Below are 18,961 nucleotides of genomic sequence, written 5' to 3'. Positions count from 1 at the left end.
TTAAAACAAAACTAGTAGAAGAAATGTGGTGCATAGTACTATGAGTAATAAACCACCTTGAAAAATCTCCCAATTTCATCCTTTCTTGACCACCACTCCTACCCACTATCTCCTTTATAAGAACCCTTGACAGTCATGGCAAAACTTTGCTTCTAGCCAACACTTGGATATTTTCAGTGTATTTCAGCTTTGCTGGCACCTTTCCTAAAAGTGAAAACAGTAGCATTTTTATAACAAGACAAAAATAAAAGAGGAAAAAATGTCCTATTCACCCGTTTCTCTGTGTGAAGGCTTCACATTTGTGGTTTTAATGCAATTAATCAAAGACCAAATGCATTTGTATTCTCTGAACAGTTCAGGAATACTTCATATTTTCTCAGTGTAGCAGTGTGAAATGGTGCAGGATGCCAGTGGTAATAGTTCTGGGAAAGATATCATTCATGCTAGGACAATTCTTATGGGTTTTGTTTTAGATGATGGATTGCACATTCTCAGTCATTTGCAAGCTAAAGGCTTTACATGTGCTGTCTACATTATCAAATTTCTCACTCAGTTTGAAAGCCACAGCATTTTAATTGAAAGGAATGCTAACCCCTCCAGCCCTATCAACGTGTCAGGGTTGTTAGACTCTGAGAAATAACCTTCCCATTTCAGAAAAATGGACAAATTCCATACAAATGTTTTTACCTAAGCAACCAATGGGGCTGAAAGGTGAGTTGGCACATATTCAAGCACAAAATATCAAACAGTGAACTCTGTGCTACAAGAAACTCCTTTAAAATTCATTGGCTTGGAAGAGATTGAATATCTGAGGGCTTAGCAATGTCTATCAATGGTGTTAGTCTCCCTAGAACTGCCATAGAAAAGACTTTCCCCTTTGAGGCTAGCTTCAGTGTACAACAGAGATTACTAGATCTGTTTCAGTAAGAGAAGGGATCAGAGCAAGGGAATAGGGCATTTGTACAGCGGAAGCTCTCAGATCAGATTGGTGCAGCTCATCAAATGGTGGCATTTAGTTTAGCTCAGGTCTCACACAGTAAAACAAAGATGAGTAAGTAGTGAATGCTTTAGTGCCTTGCCATTGTGAAATGTCTTAAGATAAGTAGTATTTTGCATTTTAAAACAAAATAGGTACTCTATTTATATACTACCTTTATCAGTGATTGAAAATATTGCCTTTTTCAGTGGAAACGTTACTTATAGAAGAGCGACATAGTTCACACAATGCTTAGGCATAACTGCTGATGTATGGATTTTGTAGGCAATAAATTTAACTTCACAGGCTGCTGCTGATGTTCTGGCTACCCTCTTCTAATCCCTGTTCTGAGGACCTAAATTTGATAAGTTATTTGCACATATGCTTTTGGAAAAGTCAAATGCTTATTTTAGTTGAGAGGGAAGATCTATGCAGATTTCTGAAATGTGAAAGCAATCTTTAAATGGTTTATTTTCCAAATACTTTTATTATTGAGTACAGATTAACATTTCTAGGATATATTAAAAGTTTGTCATTATGGCATTTATGAAAATATAATTTTAATCATTATAAGTGTATAATAAGACTGACACGAATTAAGGAGAATGACTAACCATGAGATTGAAATACATCTGGAAAAGAATTAGTTTTTGGATCTTCTCCTAAATAATCTCTAGTATTGTATAATATGAATTTTAGTTAAAGGAAAAAAATTAAAGAAAGGTCTAAGAAGTTTTGACTACTGTTTTCAGGCGCAATCTGAAATTTTATAAGATTTATAGAAACATTTTAACTTGGAAAGTTCAGTTCTGAGATTGTTTGGCTGCAAATTGATCTTTCTGGAAAGAAGGACTACATTATGTCTTCAAGTCCAGACACTTATTTGAAGAAGCGGTTACTTTATACTATTCAGTAAATATTCAAGGCAAACTGTTTAAATCTGCACTGTTTCAGCTAAGTACATTTTCCAGGTTTACGCTTCCAATAATTGTCAGGGGTGGACCACTGATATTAAAAAATCATTATCTTTTACTCCTGAAAGCTCTTTGCTACGTTTTTTGTGGTTTTTTTTTTTTTGTGTGTTTTTAATTTGTAGTAGTTGTATTAAATTTAATTAAATTTATTTCTTCACAGAGACATATTTGCAGTGTACTTTTTGTCATTTCTTTCCTATTAATGTGAAGTTAGAAGTCATCTGGTAGATCCGAAGAGCAAGCAGTTGTATTTTACTGTGAGCACTTTGTTTTGACTTCCTTTCCTTCTTTAAATGGAGTATAGGTCCCTTTTATAGGCTCTATTGTGGTAGATGTCTGATGTACCTTTTCTTTAATGGCTCCCAAGGGAGCAGTAAAGTGGCAGATACTTTGGCAGATGCTTCTGACCAAATGCTCTGTTTCTGTGGCTATTTGGTCTTCTCAAGATCTTGTTTCCCTAAGTTTTAAAAAGTAAAGATCCTACTAAGTGTGGCCCTTGTGGAATGATAGCCTAGCTTCCAATACCATAAATCATCAGATCATTGTTCCAGATAGTGAAAAAGTATTGGTGTTAGCTGACTGTATAATAAAGCTAGTTCTAATGGGAATTCATGTTCATCTCATGCTTTTCCAGTTCAGGAGAAGAATATGAAATGAGATACAGCTCCTGTCATATAAAATTCTAGCTTTCTCTTTGATCTATCAGCACCAGTTTTGACCACACTACTGCCAAAAAGGCAAGTCGTGCTCTTTTCCCTGCCTCCAGCTGTCTGTTCTTGCCACCTCTCTTGTGTCAGCACTAGTGATTGTTCTGTTCTTCTGGGAAAAATAATAATTTGGGCAGGCAGGTCTAGGTTTTAGTCAGTTCAAGGGACTGACATAACTGGTGAGCTACGTGATTTAAGTACTGACATAAGATGTGCGCAGCAAAAGAGAAGAAAGTGAGGGCTGCAAAGTGTGAGATTGTGTAAATGTTGATGCAAGTTTACAGAAATAGAAAAATACCATGAAAAGATTTGATTGAGATTTGGGAACGTTTACTAAACTCTGCTTAATTCTGCTGGTATAGGCCCTTGTATCCTGCTCTGTTATTTGCATTTTCAGTTTTATTGATATCTCAAGATTTCTATCAGAAAAAGTGAGTTAGCCAGGTTTGTTTTTCTTTATATGTATACATTTGTATGGTGATGCAATTCTTGATTTATTTGTATGTAGAACTTTGCAAAAGAAAACTAAGACTTTGCTTTAGCTCTCAGTGTGCTGAAGCTCAATTTTTTTTCTGGTGAAGCCAACAGAAGGAAGAATGCAAATTCTTTCTACCACTTTTGATGCCTTAGGGTGGTACAGTTTGTTTTCAGAGAAGCCTGGTTGTCATGGGAGACACAGTGGGAAGTGTAGTGTTTTCAGCTAAAGACATTCTGTAGCATCTTCTGTTGAACTCTGTAACAGTGAGAATATCACTCTATGGACAGAATACTAAATAAATATTTTGCTGCTGTTTGTATCAAACTCATGGGTGTTTTTTATTTTTTGCCTTTTTTTTTTTTGTTTGGTTTGGTTTGGTTTTTGTGGGATTTTGTGGGTTTTTTTTTTTGTTGTTGTTGTTGCTGGTTTGGGGTTTTTTTGTTTTATTTTTGGTTGAGTTTTTTGGGGTTTTGTTTCTTTTTTTTCTCTTATTGGATACTTGAAGAGTAACAATACTGAAGAGTCAAAAGTATGTGTGGTTTGAGTCATTAGTTACTAGTCTTTATTAAAGAGAGAATTAGAAAACAACAAAAACACTCTCTAAAGCATTGCAGTTGCCTCTATAGGACAGTTCAGCCTTAGCTAATGTCTTTTTACTCATATGATCACTTTTATCTGTTGTTTAAAGCATTACCCTGCATAAATATGAAATAATGAGAACAGTTGTGGATTTCTAAATAGCTGTCAGGCTGATTTTCAAATCGTCAGAAGCTGGGAGAAAGCTTGAGGGATGCTTGCTTATCTCTTGCTTTTTCTAGAACCAGCATGAATTGTTTGTTGTAAATCTTAGAGTCTGTTATCTGAAATAAAGGACTGCCTATTCTTTTTAATATTTTTTCTCTCTAGAAGAATGACCAGTGCTGTATAGAACATGCACATAGAAAATTACACAGTGTTGCTGTTCTGGCTTGAAAATCACACTAGAAAATTTTGGAAGTGAGAGGGTCTTCCTCTTTAGTACCCCATCTTCACAGAGGAATTTAAAGTCTTAGGCAAATAAATGTTGAACTTTAGTTCAAATTTTCAAGTAGTTTGTTTTCAGTTATTGAGGTTTTTCTCCAATCCTCAATCAAACATAGGCCAGGAATTTAGTTTTTTTTCCTTCTGCTTATCCAGAGACAAATAAATTAGACATGTATTTAAAAGAGAGTGAACATAGAATAAACTGCTGTGATGACCCATTCAAATAAAAGCTGTGCAGAGAAAAAAAAAAAAAAAAGGATTTCTGTTACACTAGGTGATTAGAATTTTTTTGGCAAGTAAAAACAATTAGTTGATGGGTCCATATAACAAATCTAAGAACTTTGTGGAATACTCCTGCAGTAAATACTTATTAGTAAAACATAACAGACAAAATTTTTGCCGTAAAAAAGTTAATTTATACATTTTTCTTCCCTGTGTTTAACTTCTTACAATGTTTTCACAGTTTCTTTTATGCTTCATAAAATTATTTACTTTTGGCACTAAACTGCCCATTTGTACTTTAAGTTGAAGGCTTTTAAAATTATTTTATTTTCCTAAATTCAAGATTTTCAATATTCTGTGTAATTAAATATTGGAATTGCATCATAGCACTAACTGCTGTCTGCTTTTTGCAAAATCGGACAGAAGTAATTATTGTAGTAAAATGGATTCTAAAATCATTGATATGATAATATCTTCTTAGGATAATATTGAATTTTATGAAAATGTTCAAAAGCTGGATTTCAGAGTTAAAAACTTCAAATATGTTGCTATGTTATCAGCTGGTTATGAGAGGATTCTACATAAGTATATATTCATATCTATATCTATATCATCTCTATCTATATCTATATCTATCTATGTCATCTATATCTATATCTATATCTATATTTATATCTATATCTATATCTATATCTATATCTAATTGGCGATACTAGATTAATAGGACACTGAATGTCAAGGCAATATAGAACTTACAAAACCTGATGGTTTTGAAAGTTGATATAGACTAATTGAGTGATTTTTTGTCAATAGCTGGGGAGTAATGAAGAGTCTCATCTTGGCTACTTAAACTGAAACAGAGTTACTGAACTGTATCTTCCTGGTCAGCCCTGGTTGAACCTGTGTGCTCTAGGCCGCGCTAGGGAAAGGAGGATTTATACCCTGTTTCTCTGTATTTTCATGTCTGTTATCATAGAAATGAATGATGTAATAGATCTCTAATCTTCACATCCTAAGGAATCCTTAGATGGTGGTGGTCTTGAAAGACTCTTTCCTCTTCTCTTAAGCAGCATCTCACAACAAGAGGAATGACTTCATGATGACCCTTTAATTAAAGAATAAAAATTGTTTTCTTTTGTAGCATAATACTGCTAATTGTTAAACATCATCCACTTCAAATGTAAAAGTGTTAATTAAAATCAAAACAGGAGAAGCAGCTGTAAAATTTTGCCTCAGCCCTAGAAGTGAAACAGGCAATTGACCCAGCCATGTAATGGTAAGTTGTCTTTATTTGAGGGTCAAAGGAAGGTTTATGTTTAGGCTGATTTAGGCATCTTTTCCATTTTCTTGGATTCCCAAGCAAGGCAAAATTTAAAAGTCAGAAGAGGAGGATGTTGTTTCTCAAGATTATAGTTTGAGTAAAATAATTGTGAAGATATGGATAAGTGGAAACATCATAGAAGATATTCAATATAATCATGTAACATAATGTTCCTTCAGAAAAAAAAAAACCTTTGAGAATATCTAAGAAAGTAAATTTCCATCAATAGCCATAGTTATGATTGTGTATGCTTTCCCAGAAAATCCCAGAAACCACAACAACAACAACAACAACCTATCATTCCCCTCAAAAAAACCCAACCAAACAACCAGACAAACTAAAATCAAATCCACATTTCCATTGTATCTTTGTTTGCAGTAACAAACTTTAAAAATTTAGACTGGAATGTTTCATGAAAGAATTGACTGTAGACATAAAAACTTTTGTAGAACACTGAGTTAAAATACTTCCATTATTGAGTTTTGGAAAAAAAAAAAAAGAAAAAAGAAATTAGAGAAAAATCTGTTTTCCATCTCTGTATAATTTAACCTGACAAAACTGACTTTTCTCTAGACTCATATGTATCTTATCATAGTGATAAGGATACCTGTTGGCATTCTGAATATCTTATTAAACAAATAGTTCCATACAAAACCGAAAGAATCAAATCAGCCAGCCATCTGACAATATGGAAAATATCTTTGAACAATGATGATAAGATCCTTGCTGAACCTTTTGACAGCAAAATGATAGATGCCTATGCTGGGCTGCATCTACAGCAAAAGTAGTGGCATCAGTATAATACCTAGATCATATATAATGCTGAGTTACAGACCTTGTTTTTACCTTTACCAGTTATGTAGCATTTGACTGTGGGGAATTAGGTACCCTTAAATTATGGTAGGACATTCAGCAAAAATGAACTAATTTAATTTTGGGCTTAGGTTTGGTAGTGTGTTATTTTTGTTGGTGGTTTTGTTGTTGTTGTTGTTGTTGTTTTGTTTGCTTGTTTGCTTGGTTTTTTTTTTTTTGCTCTTTTTTTTGGCTTACGTATGAGAATTTTTTTAAATTGCTCCAGGAAGGTGTCTAGTTCAGGATACCATCCAAATTCTGGTGGGCTTCAGAGACTATGGCTCAGACCTAAGATGTCTGCTCTACATATCTGTTAATCCACTCTGTTTTCTTTCCAACAGTCCCTGTTGAAACACTTTTAAAGTGAGGGTTTGTGCCATTCAAAGGGTTCATTCACTGCACTGCTAGACATTTTTTTAAGATGAAATTCATTTGGTGCTGTGCTACCTACAACCCCAACCCAGCCAGTAGTAAATACAGCCTATTGAACATATGCTTTCCTGGCTAGCAGTCAGACTTCTTTAGCAGAGATTCTTTTATGCATACCCTCCCCTTTGAGCTAATGGAATAGTGACAACATGTTTCCTAAAGAAAACCTGTGTATGAGAAAATTGCTTAGACTTGCATAATCTTTTTTCAAGAAGCTGTCAAGGGTTTGTATTGATGCTTGATGGTATGTTATTAACATGGTTACAAAAATAATCTAAAGGCAGTAGAGCAGAGCTGTTTATACTATTTGTGGTAATATTACCATTACTAATTACATTATATTGTAATATTCACTGATATAAATCAACTGCTGGCAATGAAAGGATTAGTGTGGGATGGTATAACAAGCCAAGATTTTAGACCTTTATGTTCAGTTTGGCATAATCTTGTTGAAAATTGGTTTTTTTCTTCTTGTTTAGTGTGAGTGAAACATTTTTGCTATGCAAATTGCTGCAATGACAGCATTATTTTATTGACTTCTGTTTTCAGTTTAGGTCTGGCTTTTGTAGAATCAGAAAAATTTTAAAGAGCTTGAAGATTATACATTTTGTTTAAAATGGTAAGTATTGTTTATGAAGGAAGCACAAAATGGAAGGTTTGGTTTTGTTTTTTTTTTTTCTTTATATGGAGGTAATGGATGAGAGATAAGACAGTTTAGTGTATGAATGAGCCTTCAATTCATTAGTCAACCAAATCTGTTAATTGTATTATTATATATGTAAAGGGTTAAACCTCAACACAACCCCTTCCTCTCCCTCCAATACTAACATCAATGTAAGAACTGGGATAATATCTGTGTCATTCAGATAGAAAAGAAAATTAAGATTAATCTTTAAAGAAACAAGGTATATGAAGAAATTAATAGAAATGTCTGTAACAATTTAGGTCCTTTATTTAAATCTTGAAAAACTTTATTTCTACAGTTTGTGAGAGAGAAAGGTACTAACAGTGAGCTCAGTCAGTGGTATCCTAGGTGTTGTAATCAAGGTAGCTTCTGAAGTTCCAAGCATTGTTTTGTTTCTTTGATATCCTGGTGGTCTTCATTAGGACTACTTTATCACTATTCTTTATAGCGAGAAAATAAATGGATCATGTTAATCTCCTTCTGATTTCCTTCTTTTGGTTGTCAGAAGTTTATACTTTTTTGAATGGCAGCAGTAATTAACTGTATTCCCCTTCCTCAGTGAGAGGGCTGCTGCTCCCTTCTTCATAGAAGAGACTTGATGTGAAAATCTTTACCAGACAGTCTCAATGTATGTGTTTATTCCCAGCATGGATTTGAGCTTATAGACTTCATAGGATTGGAGTCAACGCATTAAATTGCAGGAAAAAAAAAAAAGAGTATATTGAAATATAGTGCCAATTTCAAAGTTGAATCACATCCACTTTTGGGATTTCAGTAAAAGGTAGCTTTTCCCTATTAAGAGTCTTTCCACCATACTAAAGTCTTCTTCTGAGATGTAAAGGGTTTTCCTTTGCATCATAATACACTGCCTGTGAGAGAAAATGAGGAAGGGGCATTTTCCACTTTTCAAGAAAGATTCTATGGCTTTTGGTTTTGGTTTTTTTTTTTTTTTTAAGCTGGTTGGTTGATTGGTTTTCCTGTTTTTGTTTTCAGCGTGCTACCACATAGCATTTAGAAATCTCTGGAGAGTACAAAAAGCCTACTTGGTTTTGGTTTTTTTTTCATTTATTTCCTTTTTTTCCCATCACATATAGTTTGCTAACTTAATGCTGCAGCTGCTGAACCAATCTGTCCCCTGAATGTTGCTGTGGGTGTGTTCATACAACTGACCGTACTGCACTTTCATCTGAAGAAAGTTCCACAGCCATGAGAAGTGATACATAGGCCCTTATCATCCACTTTTTCTGAATCCACAGAACAGGTGCAGTACAATGAACAGCAGTGCAAAGAGCCAATCATTGTTGGTCAGGTAGTGGTTTGGATCTTAGGTGTTTATGACCTTAAACTTACCAGTAAGTAGTTTACTTGTGTTTCTTCATTGATAAATCACATCTATGTTGAGCTAAATTTAAACCACGAGTTTATTTCATGTGGAGGTAATCCTCTAAGCCTAAATAGTGGTCATCTGTTTCTCAAGAACCACACATTATTCTTTGTCTTATTACCCTATCTTTCCTTTGCCCTTGAGATGAGGGTGGAAGATTTCACAGATGATAATTTAGGTAACACCAGAGAAGCAAACAACCACAATAATTTGATATTTGTAGGATGATAATATAATCTTTTATGGCTGAAACCGGTTACAAACTCTCATCATTAACAGTCAGTCCAGATCCACTTCAGCCATAAACACTTGCACTGCACTAGAAATACCAAGAGGTATTTAGTTATTAATTGAATTATGTTGTCCTTATGCATGGATTGCATCTAGATGTCTGCTTAAAATAAAAGAAAGTTTCTGCAGAAATTATATATTCATACTTTACATGTGATAAAGTTTTACATCTGTCAAGTGGTCTCACATCAGGAGATCAGCATTAATTAGACATTACATAGACAATAAGTAGAAGAGAGCAATGAATTGACTGTAAAATATGAAAGGTGAACTTGATCTTATTTTGCACTGTCTTTGAAGTGTTAATTCATCCTTACATCTCATTTTAACCATTACTAGTCAAGCATCAGAGACTTAATTTTAAAAGGGAACCTGGGATAAAGGCTGGGGATATAGGTCTGTGAGGCAATGGTGATTAAGAGATGTGATTCTTATCAGTAAAATTTTTGATAGTGTAAAGTATTGGGAATACAGAAATGCGTGGGGGAATACACATGCTTTGGGAATCAAAACTGAATTATGAAAGTTCTTTTTGCTTTCTTTTGATGAGGTAGAATTTCTTGGTCATTTCCAAAAGATGTGTGTTGCTGGATTTTCTGTGTTCTATATTCATTGCCAACACCAGAATATGTAGTTTCTTGACTGGGTTTTAGAAAAAAAAAGGAAAAAGGCAGTGAAAAATGTGCTTCAATTCTTTATCTGACAAAATGTTCATTTGTCTTTCTAAAAACACACTTAATTGCTCACATAGAAAAATAATTGCACATCTTGTGAACCTTTTAGTTCTAATACTGGCATATTCTTACTTTAATTATTCTTCATTCTTAAAAAAAATCCTTTTAAGGTTTTACTTCATCCTTTAGGAAGTGACTGCTCCTATGTAAGTTTTTTTTGTTGGTTTCATTTTTGAAAATATGCAAAAATTTTTATCTTTGTAAATTATATAGTTGCTGCTTTTTCTTTCTGTTGTTTTTCCTCTTCCATGAAGAGGAAGCAGCCATTACCAGTAGATATAATTTATTTAATATTTTTCTGTGTGTTTTCAATTACTGTAAATTACAGCATTTAAACATAAAGATGAGCTGTAGGCAAAAGAACACCAAAGTAAATTTAAACCTGGCCAGCTAGCAAAGAAGAGAACCCAGTGATTTAATCTGGTGCTGCCTCTTCAACAAAGTGTTTACTGTGAAGGTACTTTATGTGTGTGCATTAATAAAAGTGCAAATCACTTTATCATCCTTAGAAAATTTCTCCTTTCTGTCATCTGCTGGATCTTTTATTTCTTTAATTATTATAATTAAAAGATCAGAAGTACATTGTGCTTAAATTTCACATAAATGAAGGCAATGTTACAGAATCTTCACAGATATTACAGCATCCTCACAGGAAGAGGTAATCCTATGTAAAAATCCATACAGAATTGTATCATTCCTCGACTGTATGCTGGTGCAGTACAGTCACTATCAGGTTCTCTAAATGAACAATTAAGCACCATGGTGTCTTGACAGTTTTCCCATTTACATACACATTACTGTGCCGTTGAAAAGAAAAAAAAAAACCAACAAAAGAGATTATCCATGCTAAGACCTATTAATAATCAGCCATAAATAAGTGTCATAATTTCTCTTAGGACAATGTTACTACCACGTCATTTGACAGATTACAGCGTATTTTATTTTTATTTTCATGCAAGAGCCTCCTATTCTATTTCAGTGGGAGAAAACAGAGGGGTGGGCTATCGATGCTACTGTATCAAAGCCATAATACAAGTAAATTCCTTTGAATACGGATTTATTTTGCTAGATTTTGTTGCAAAACAAAATCTGCAAAATTAAGTGGTTTATTGAAGCATACAAGTACAGATCTACTTTTATTCCTCTTAGACATGTCACATACATGTTGCAGGTTGTATGAGCCTCAGTAGGAGAAACAGGCATTGAACCATAGTCTCTAAACTCCTGTTTTTCTGGGGGTGAGACACAAGACTGTTTAGAGTCCCTTAAGGCTTTTCCTATTAGTTTTAGTGAGGTTTGTCTGTTTATAAAGTTTGTGTATGTGCATTTTATTTGTGTAATTCTGACAGCTTGACTTCCAAAGGCAACTGTGTAATTTAGATAGCTTAACTTCCTAAGGCACTGTCACAACATCTGTCGACTGTTGAAAGAGGCCAAAATTAAGTAATGAGTGTCCAGGTAATCAAGGTTCTTCAGAATCGGGGTTTTACTTGTGAAATTGAGCTAATTTTTGAGGATAACAAAGTGCAGCAGGCTTTCTTCCTGAGGCAAGGTTATGATTTCTAGTGTCTGTGTCTTTTAATACATGATCCTAGTGGAAAAGGAGAGGAAAAAGCCTAAGAAGTTTGATTAATGGAAGCAGCTTAGAAAGAGCTAAGTATGAGGACTGATCTCAGAGCTCTTAGGCTGGAAAAAACGTCCCATTAATTTTAGTGGGAGTTTTGACTGCACAAGGACTTTCAAGATCAAGTGCTTTCTTGTTCATTAAAGGATAGAAGGTAATTAGAAATAAAGCACAGAAAAGATTTTATATAGTACTGCTTTTGTCAGCTGAAAAAATCCATATTATTGTAGGAGTTTTAGGCTAATCTTCTCTCTCCCTTTCTTGCATAAAATGATGACACAGTAGGTTGTTTTCATTACTCTTAGAGGTCTCTGCTTCTATCTGTTCATTTTATTGGGAAAAAGCAATTGGCAAGTTTTTTCTGTTATCTTCCTTGCTGTTGGATTGCAATCTCATCTTTGATGCTGACTTTGTCATTTCCCTCTTCCATCCAAACTGTTTAGCTCAAGGTATTCCCATAACTTTTTTGTTTGTAAATGTGAGATGATAAATGAAATAAAAAGCAAGTGTGCATTTTGGTTGAAAGACTTTGCTGATGTCAGCTCACAAAATAGAGAAACACTTAGAAAGTAAAAAGATAAAACTATACTAAGTTTTACTAAACAAATCTTGCATGCTTTATAATACCTTAAATTATGTTGACTTTTGAACACCTTTAAGTGTTGCCTTAGGTTTTAGCTTTTATATTTTTCAGATTCTGTACTGCTTTAGTGTGTAGTTCTGAGCTTCATATTAGGGGATGGTAAGCTCTCTTCACAGAGCAGGCAGACAAAACAATTCATTTCCTCGCTTGGGACCAAGCACAACTGATGCAAATCTCAGGCCCAAGAGCATAAACAATGTGGACTGAAGAGAGAAAAACAAGAAGGATGGTACTTCATAAACTACAGCTATAAATGGACAATTAACTCCAATATGCAAATGGACCAGAACTCATGAAAGTGTGAGACCTTGTGACCAATCATCCATTTTGCAACCATTTTGGGTTCATCTTGGGTGTAGCCCTGGCTGGGCTCTTGTATCTTGTAGCCCTTGGACTGGGCCCAAGATGTATCCATTAAGGCCTTTTAATAAATCTCTACCTTATTCTTTAACTCCATCTAGCCTCTGTTCTGGGTCAGCCTTCACAAGGCATCATTAGGGAAGCCATATATTCTTAAGACTTTGTGAACCCAACCTTCTATTTTAAATGTATGTCAGTCATGAAGCATTGCAGGAATCATGAATTTAGATCATCAGCTGATGGGAGTACTTTCTACACTGACCTCAGGGACAGGGGACTCATCTCCCGTTAGAACGTCATTCTTCCTAATACTTAAAAATAAGATTTATTTTACTCTTTTTTTACAACTACTTTTTTTTTCCTCTCCTCTATATCAAAACTTTTTTTTCATTCAGCCTCAAGCTGTAATTTATTTGTTTGAAGAGTGTGGTCCAAGTTTAATTGTGATTGGAATTGCCACTGGAAGACTGAGAGCAAGGGATTGCTTTCTGTACAGGGATTGCTTTCTGTACAGCTTTCTATGAGGTGTTGGTGCACATAGGGAAGTTGTAAAATGGATGGGGATATTATGAATCTGTTGCTTCTCTGGTTCTCTTTTCTGTCCCTGCAATATGTAATGATCTTAACCATTCCCGAAAGCATGGAAAAGTGAGAGAGACATAGTTCACTTCTGATGTAGCTGTAGCCTGGTTTTTTGTAGAAAAAAGGCATTGTATTTTGTGATACCACGAATTTGTCTTTTCAATCTGCAAATTGTTATGTGAATGAGATTTTATTCCTGCTCATTTCTGTTTTATTTTGATGGTCTCCCTAAGCTTTCAACTAGCTAAGGGGGTAGGAGAAACATTCATTATTTGTGATAGAAATTTGTCTTGTAATTCCTTTCCAATTATTTTCAGGAAAATACTTACTATTTCTGCAAAGGTGACATTTCTGTAAAGGTGACTTTCTAACAAGTAGGGAGCTATTAGGTAATATGGAGTATGATTTCAAAAACTCATCACTTTATCAAAGTGGATCAAACTGGTCAATATGCATTCTAAGAGTGAGCTTGGTCCCACACAGACCCCTTCTTTGCCTTTTAACCAGTTTAATTCCATTGCCTTTGGGTGAATTGCTCTTCATTTGTAGTCATGTAAATGAGGAAAACAAACATATGTAAAACATCACAGAAGGTGCATGCAGATTTTAGAATGAGGTGATCCCAGTGGCTTTACCTTATTGTTAAACTCTCTCATTAATCTCCATAGATTACATAAGAGCCTTTTCATGCAGAGTGTAAGACTGAGTAACGTTTCTGCTTGGGTAAGATCAAATAACATTTCTGGTTGTGTAAAGCATTTTTATTTTGGGGTTTGTGGGTTGGGTTGATTGGGTTTTTTGGATTTGTTTTTTTTTTTTCCCCAGTTAAAATTTTGAATGACATGACAAAAAGGGATTTCCTGAATTTAATTGGAAATGTGACTTCAGATATGAGAGGAGAATACTTTTGGTAGATAAAATCCTTAAGATGACTTTCTGCTTTCAAGGGGAGTTATTGAAAAAGCTTTCAGAACTGTGATACAATTCTCCAAGAACACAGAACTTTTGTGAAATAGTCAAGCTACCTGGTGGGAGTACTTTGGAAGAGACATGTGTTTTCCATTGCAAGTAAAAGTACTATCTGATGTAAAGTGTTCTGAGGATTTTGCTCACTATAGAGTGGTAAAGGAGTGGATAAACCATTCTGTACAGAATACTAATGTTCTTTCTGAATATGGGGCACAGAGTGCTTGTTTGCAATTTGGGCATATTACTCTACAGAGAAAGGATTTGAAATTGTCCGACTTTCTGAAAACATTACTCTTAATGTAGTATTCTCTCTCTGGGAAGCTTTCTTTTCTCAAATAAAATAGAACAGTGCAAAGGCCTGGCGCTGTGTTGTTTGCTGACTTTCTGACTGTCCTTCCAAATGCATGTGCTGTTTTGGCTTAGATAGTTCAGACCTATTGTGGTAGTTTTCTGTTTTTGAGGTAAATAAGAACGTCAGAACATTCCCCTCAGAATAGGCAGATTTGAAGGTTCTGCAAACTTAGTAACCTACTGAACTTTCCTTCCACTGTTCTCTTACAGTTGTATACACACAGTCTTTATGACTCTAGTCCTTGGAGACGTGATATTTTGGGGTGTGTGAGTATTATACTCAAGAGGGAACCTGAAGTAGTACATAGTGCTATTTATATTCAGCAGTTAGTAACAGAGCATGAACATCCATTAATGCTCCTACATTAAACACAGCTTTAACTGCAGTTTCAAAGATCTGCTGGTTTTGCTTTTTTGAGTCTCAAGGCTGATTAATAATATCTTAATAAAAAGCTTAATAGTGCATTAAACTAAAAAAAGGAGAAAAGTTTCTTATGAGATATCTTGGTAGTTCACTAAACAGAACAACAACAAAATGTTCTGCAATCAGCTTACAGAAGCCACACTGATGTTTGATGTAGCATTTTAAGTGTTACCACCCATATGTTTGGTAACATTAGGCTATGAAATTTGTGAACCCTTATAAAAAGTTATGTTTTCCGTAGAAATTTACTAACATTTTGTTTTCTGCAGTACCAATATTGGGCCGTTTGGGGAGGTGGGTGATCTGAAGATCTGTAGTAAGAATGACACATCTTTTTTATTTAAATATTATTGCTTTTTAGGCACTGAATTTTGGAGATATGCCGAAGTACTTGTGGGAGATTTGGGTACCTGACAAACCATGGGTGGTAAGATATCAGATCCACTGCAATAAATAAAATAAGCATTTAATTTTAAGATAGGTGTTTCTTGGCCCTGCTGTCACTGAATTCAATGGACTGAACTCCTGCAGGGCTCATAAGAAGTGCAGTACTGCAAATGTATGCAAGTGTGTTTCCATTCTTTTCAATATCATCACACTGGTGCAAAGTTGAAGTAATGCCTGCAGTGAACTAAAACTGTGTGGTAGCATCTGACAGGGGAAAGAGAGAATTTTTCAGCTGAAGTTTATAATAAGGCCATTTCTCCTATCTTTACTCCAACAAGTGAGTGTTTGGTTACTGCCTCTCAGAGCAACTAATGGCTCACATCTGGACCTACTATGGACCTATTAAACAGTACCCTTCTCCAGGCATCCTCTTGAAAGTCTTGTTTAACACTTCCTTCTGGAATCCAACCCAGTAAGCCAGGGAAAGTAACAATCTCCTTTTATGCACCATGTGGGTTTCTCCAAAAATGAGTCTGGCAGATGCCATTTGTCGTCCACTGTCAGAGTCAGGAAGCAGAGAAGAACCAGAGTTCAATGCTTTGATTTCTAGAGCTCTTCATTAAGTAAGAGCCATAGTCTGTTCAGATATAGTTTTTTTTTTTTTTTTTTCTGTTTGTTTCCTGCAGAAATGCAGTCCAATCTGTCAGTTTCCGCACTGGATTTTTGTGCAAAATAAAGGACTGTAGAATCTGTCCACTATATGTATTTTTTTAGGAGAGTCTCTTCAAAACTAATACCAGAAAACTCCATGTAGAAGCTCAGAACTTTCTAGTGTTTTGAAGGTTGAAAGCAATAAATGCAATTTAAATTTAGTTGCATCCAATTATATATTTATTTACATTTGTTCAATTATTTAAACTATAAATTTTCAGTACTATGTTTTTTCCTTTGTAATATAGGCCTTGTTTCCCAAAACGACACACTTTTTTTGTCACTTCCTTTAAGCTACATCAGAAGAAAATTTCCTGGAAACTGGAGTTTCCTGTATCAGATTATAAATTTGAAATTACATTTTTTAACTACCTACTGGGTATTTGAATTTTTAGCTTTAATAGCAGGATACAATAGCTTCAGTGCAGGCATGCCAGAAATAAGGGGCTTGCTTTAATTTTTTCAGTGTAAAATATTCTGAATAAACTTTGTTGAATCTCTATTAGTGTAGTATAAAATTGGTCTAGATTAAAATTTTCTAGATATCTATCTGTCCCCTTTCTAATTATAGAGAATGCAGTGATTATAAATTAATTGATTACCACAAGAATTTTTAAGGAAAATTTCAGTTAAAAAAAAAGCATTAGACACATTAGACACAGTTGAAACCAAGTAATTTAAAGTTAACACAGTAATAAATGGGATTCACTGTGGAGCTAGATGATCATTGTGGGTCCTTTCCAATTGAAATATTTTATTCCATCCCATTTAGTGCCCAACACTAGAAACCTATGTGACGATTGCTATTTATAAATTCTTTTCACAGCAATAAATAATGGTTGGACCTCACTGAGGCAGACTCAGGCAATGGAACAACATGTGAGACTAAACATGCACATATGTTGTCAGCTCAGCTTTGGTATACCTCCTTTTGCAGTGGTCCTGAGTGCAATGTTTTAACAGAAGCTGCCAAGCCTAATATTTTATTTCATTGTATATTAATTATAAAATAAAGAGTTGTACTATACTGATTTATTTAAATCGAAGGGCAATATATATGGAATGCTTCATGATCAAGTCAATTTTTGAGGGAAAGTATATTATTCTATACATCACAATGTAAAAGCTGGTATCTTAAGAGCTACAGATAATAGGGAATTGTATTTCAGGAAGGTGAAAAGATGTTAGTTACCAGAAAGCAACTACTAAAGTAGCTAAACAGGAAAAAAGTTTTAAGCTTTCAAGCTAATTTCTGGAAAACATTTTATGTAACTCTCAGCCTTTCCCTAAGAGTTGTCTTTGTAAGACAATTTTTTTCAGCTAGATTCAAAACTAAAAGAGAAAGAAATTTAAAAGAGGTTTAAAAAAAAAAAAAAAGTGTGAAATATTTATTTCCCATTCTTGTTCTAGGTTTTCAAAAATTGAGAAAGTTATGCTCTTTACCAGCTGATATTGGACATGGAAGACCTTTGGATTTTTTTTTTCTTTTCTTTTTGGATAGCTGACAGCAATAGCCTGTCTAATCAGTTTAATTAAGGCTTCTTTTCTGTGCCTTTGAATGTTAGGCTTTGAAAAAAATCCTCCAAGCTGTTTCTTAAGTAAAGTACTTTAGGTGTTCTGGTATATTTTTATTATTTTAATATTGATGTTCACAGTCTGAGAAGAATCTGGGTAATGTTGATGATCTCTAGAGTGAATGAGGACTGCACATTTTGCAATGCATTATTGAGTATGAATAAAGTTGTCTTGTATTCTTGCTTTTTTCTAAAACAGCTGAATTACCTATGAGTACTTTGCACATCTAAATAGCAGCCTCTTTCAAAAGGATTCTTGGCAAAGCAAATATCCATTAACATTGTATCTAATAGAATTAAAAAAAGAGCCTTGAAACAAGTTTCAGACCTAATGGATTTTCAATTTCTTGAAGTTAAATATCAGTCATTTCAGCCGTTAATATTTGTGGTAGAGGGTCCTAAATGCTAGCTGCTGAAGCTTTTAGGTAAGTGTCTCATGTAGGTGATAAGCAGCAGTGCAGAGAGCACAGTCTTGCGGGGGAACTGCGTTGGGGTGGGATGGATGCAGAAAAGGAAACACAGCACTCAGTGATGAATAATCCAAAATATATTTAGATAGTCTAATGTATTAAGGATGTGGGAGAGATGAGAACACGTGGATAGCACTTTGTCTTTTAATCAGCCTATTCTACAGCAGACACACATTCCCACACACAAACACACCCACCCACACACACCAGTTCAAGCTGCATTTCCTTCAGCCCAGTTCAAGCCCACATACAGGGCTGCAGGGCACACGCTCCACTGCACATCCTGGCTGGGCCCTAGCTGCCAACTGGATTCTTGTGTGTGTGGTTCAGGTTTAGTCTTTTGTGGGATGCTGGATGCCCATGGATGTATTCATTCATGAGGAGCTATTGTCTAAGCTGTCTGTGGATTTATAAATCATACTGTTGGTGTGAGCCGCTATAAACCAAGGCAGTGAGCCTGTGGCCTCATTGTCATGCGGCTTCAGGCCAACATCCTTGATATCATCCATATGTAAGGCCAACTAGCAGTTGTCATGGAGGTTATTATCATTCTGTTCTCCCAGCTCAAATCTGTTACAAAGTGTGAAGTCAGCAACAATTATGTAACAGAGTTCAGCTAGTGCAGCTTTGTCTTGTGTCTCACACTAGGTTAATTTTGTTACTTGCAGATGGGCAGTTGTAGTCATAGTTCCATTTATCTAAACTGTGCTTTTGGGTAGATTCTTATCTTGTGTCATGCCATCAAAACAATCCCTTCTAGGAATATAATGGTACTTTGGCACTGACAACA

At 34.9% G+C, this 18,961-nt stretch overlaps 1 protein-coding gene across 9 annotated transcripts in view; it reads left to right on the top strand.

Annotated features, from left to right (window-relative positions):
* The window catches only part of PCDH9 (protocadherin 9), a 674,946-nt gene that overhangs the window by 279,792 nt on the left and 376,193 nt on the right, over positions 1-18,961 (top strand). For 5 of the 9 annotated variants that reach the window (XM_038148022.1, XM_038147992.1, XM_038148003.1 and 2 more), the window contains one exon: positions 15,391-15,456. The exons of the other annotated variants lie outside the window; for them this stretch is intronic. In XM_038148022.1, coding sequence (XP_038003950.1) covers positions 15,391-15,456 — 66 coding nt within the window. The remainder of the gene's footprint in view (positions 1-15,390; positions 15,457-18,961) is intronic. 9 annotated transcript variants of the gene reach the window in all.

The sequence above is a fragment of the Motacilla alba genome, chromosome 1 (assembly GCF_015832195.1).
Source record: "Motacilla alba alba isolate MOTALB_02 chromosome 1, Motacilla_alba_V1.0_pri, whole genome shotgun sequence".
Taxonomy (NCBI): Eukaryota; Metazoa; Chordata; class Aves; order Passeriformes; family Motacillidae; genus Motacilla; species Motacilla alba.
The sequence above is the reverse complement of the archived record's forward strand: the minus strand, read 5'-3'. Positions and strand labels throughout refer to the sequence as shown.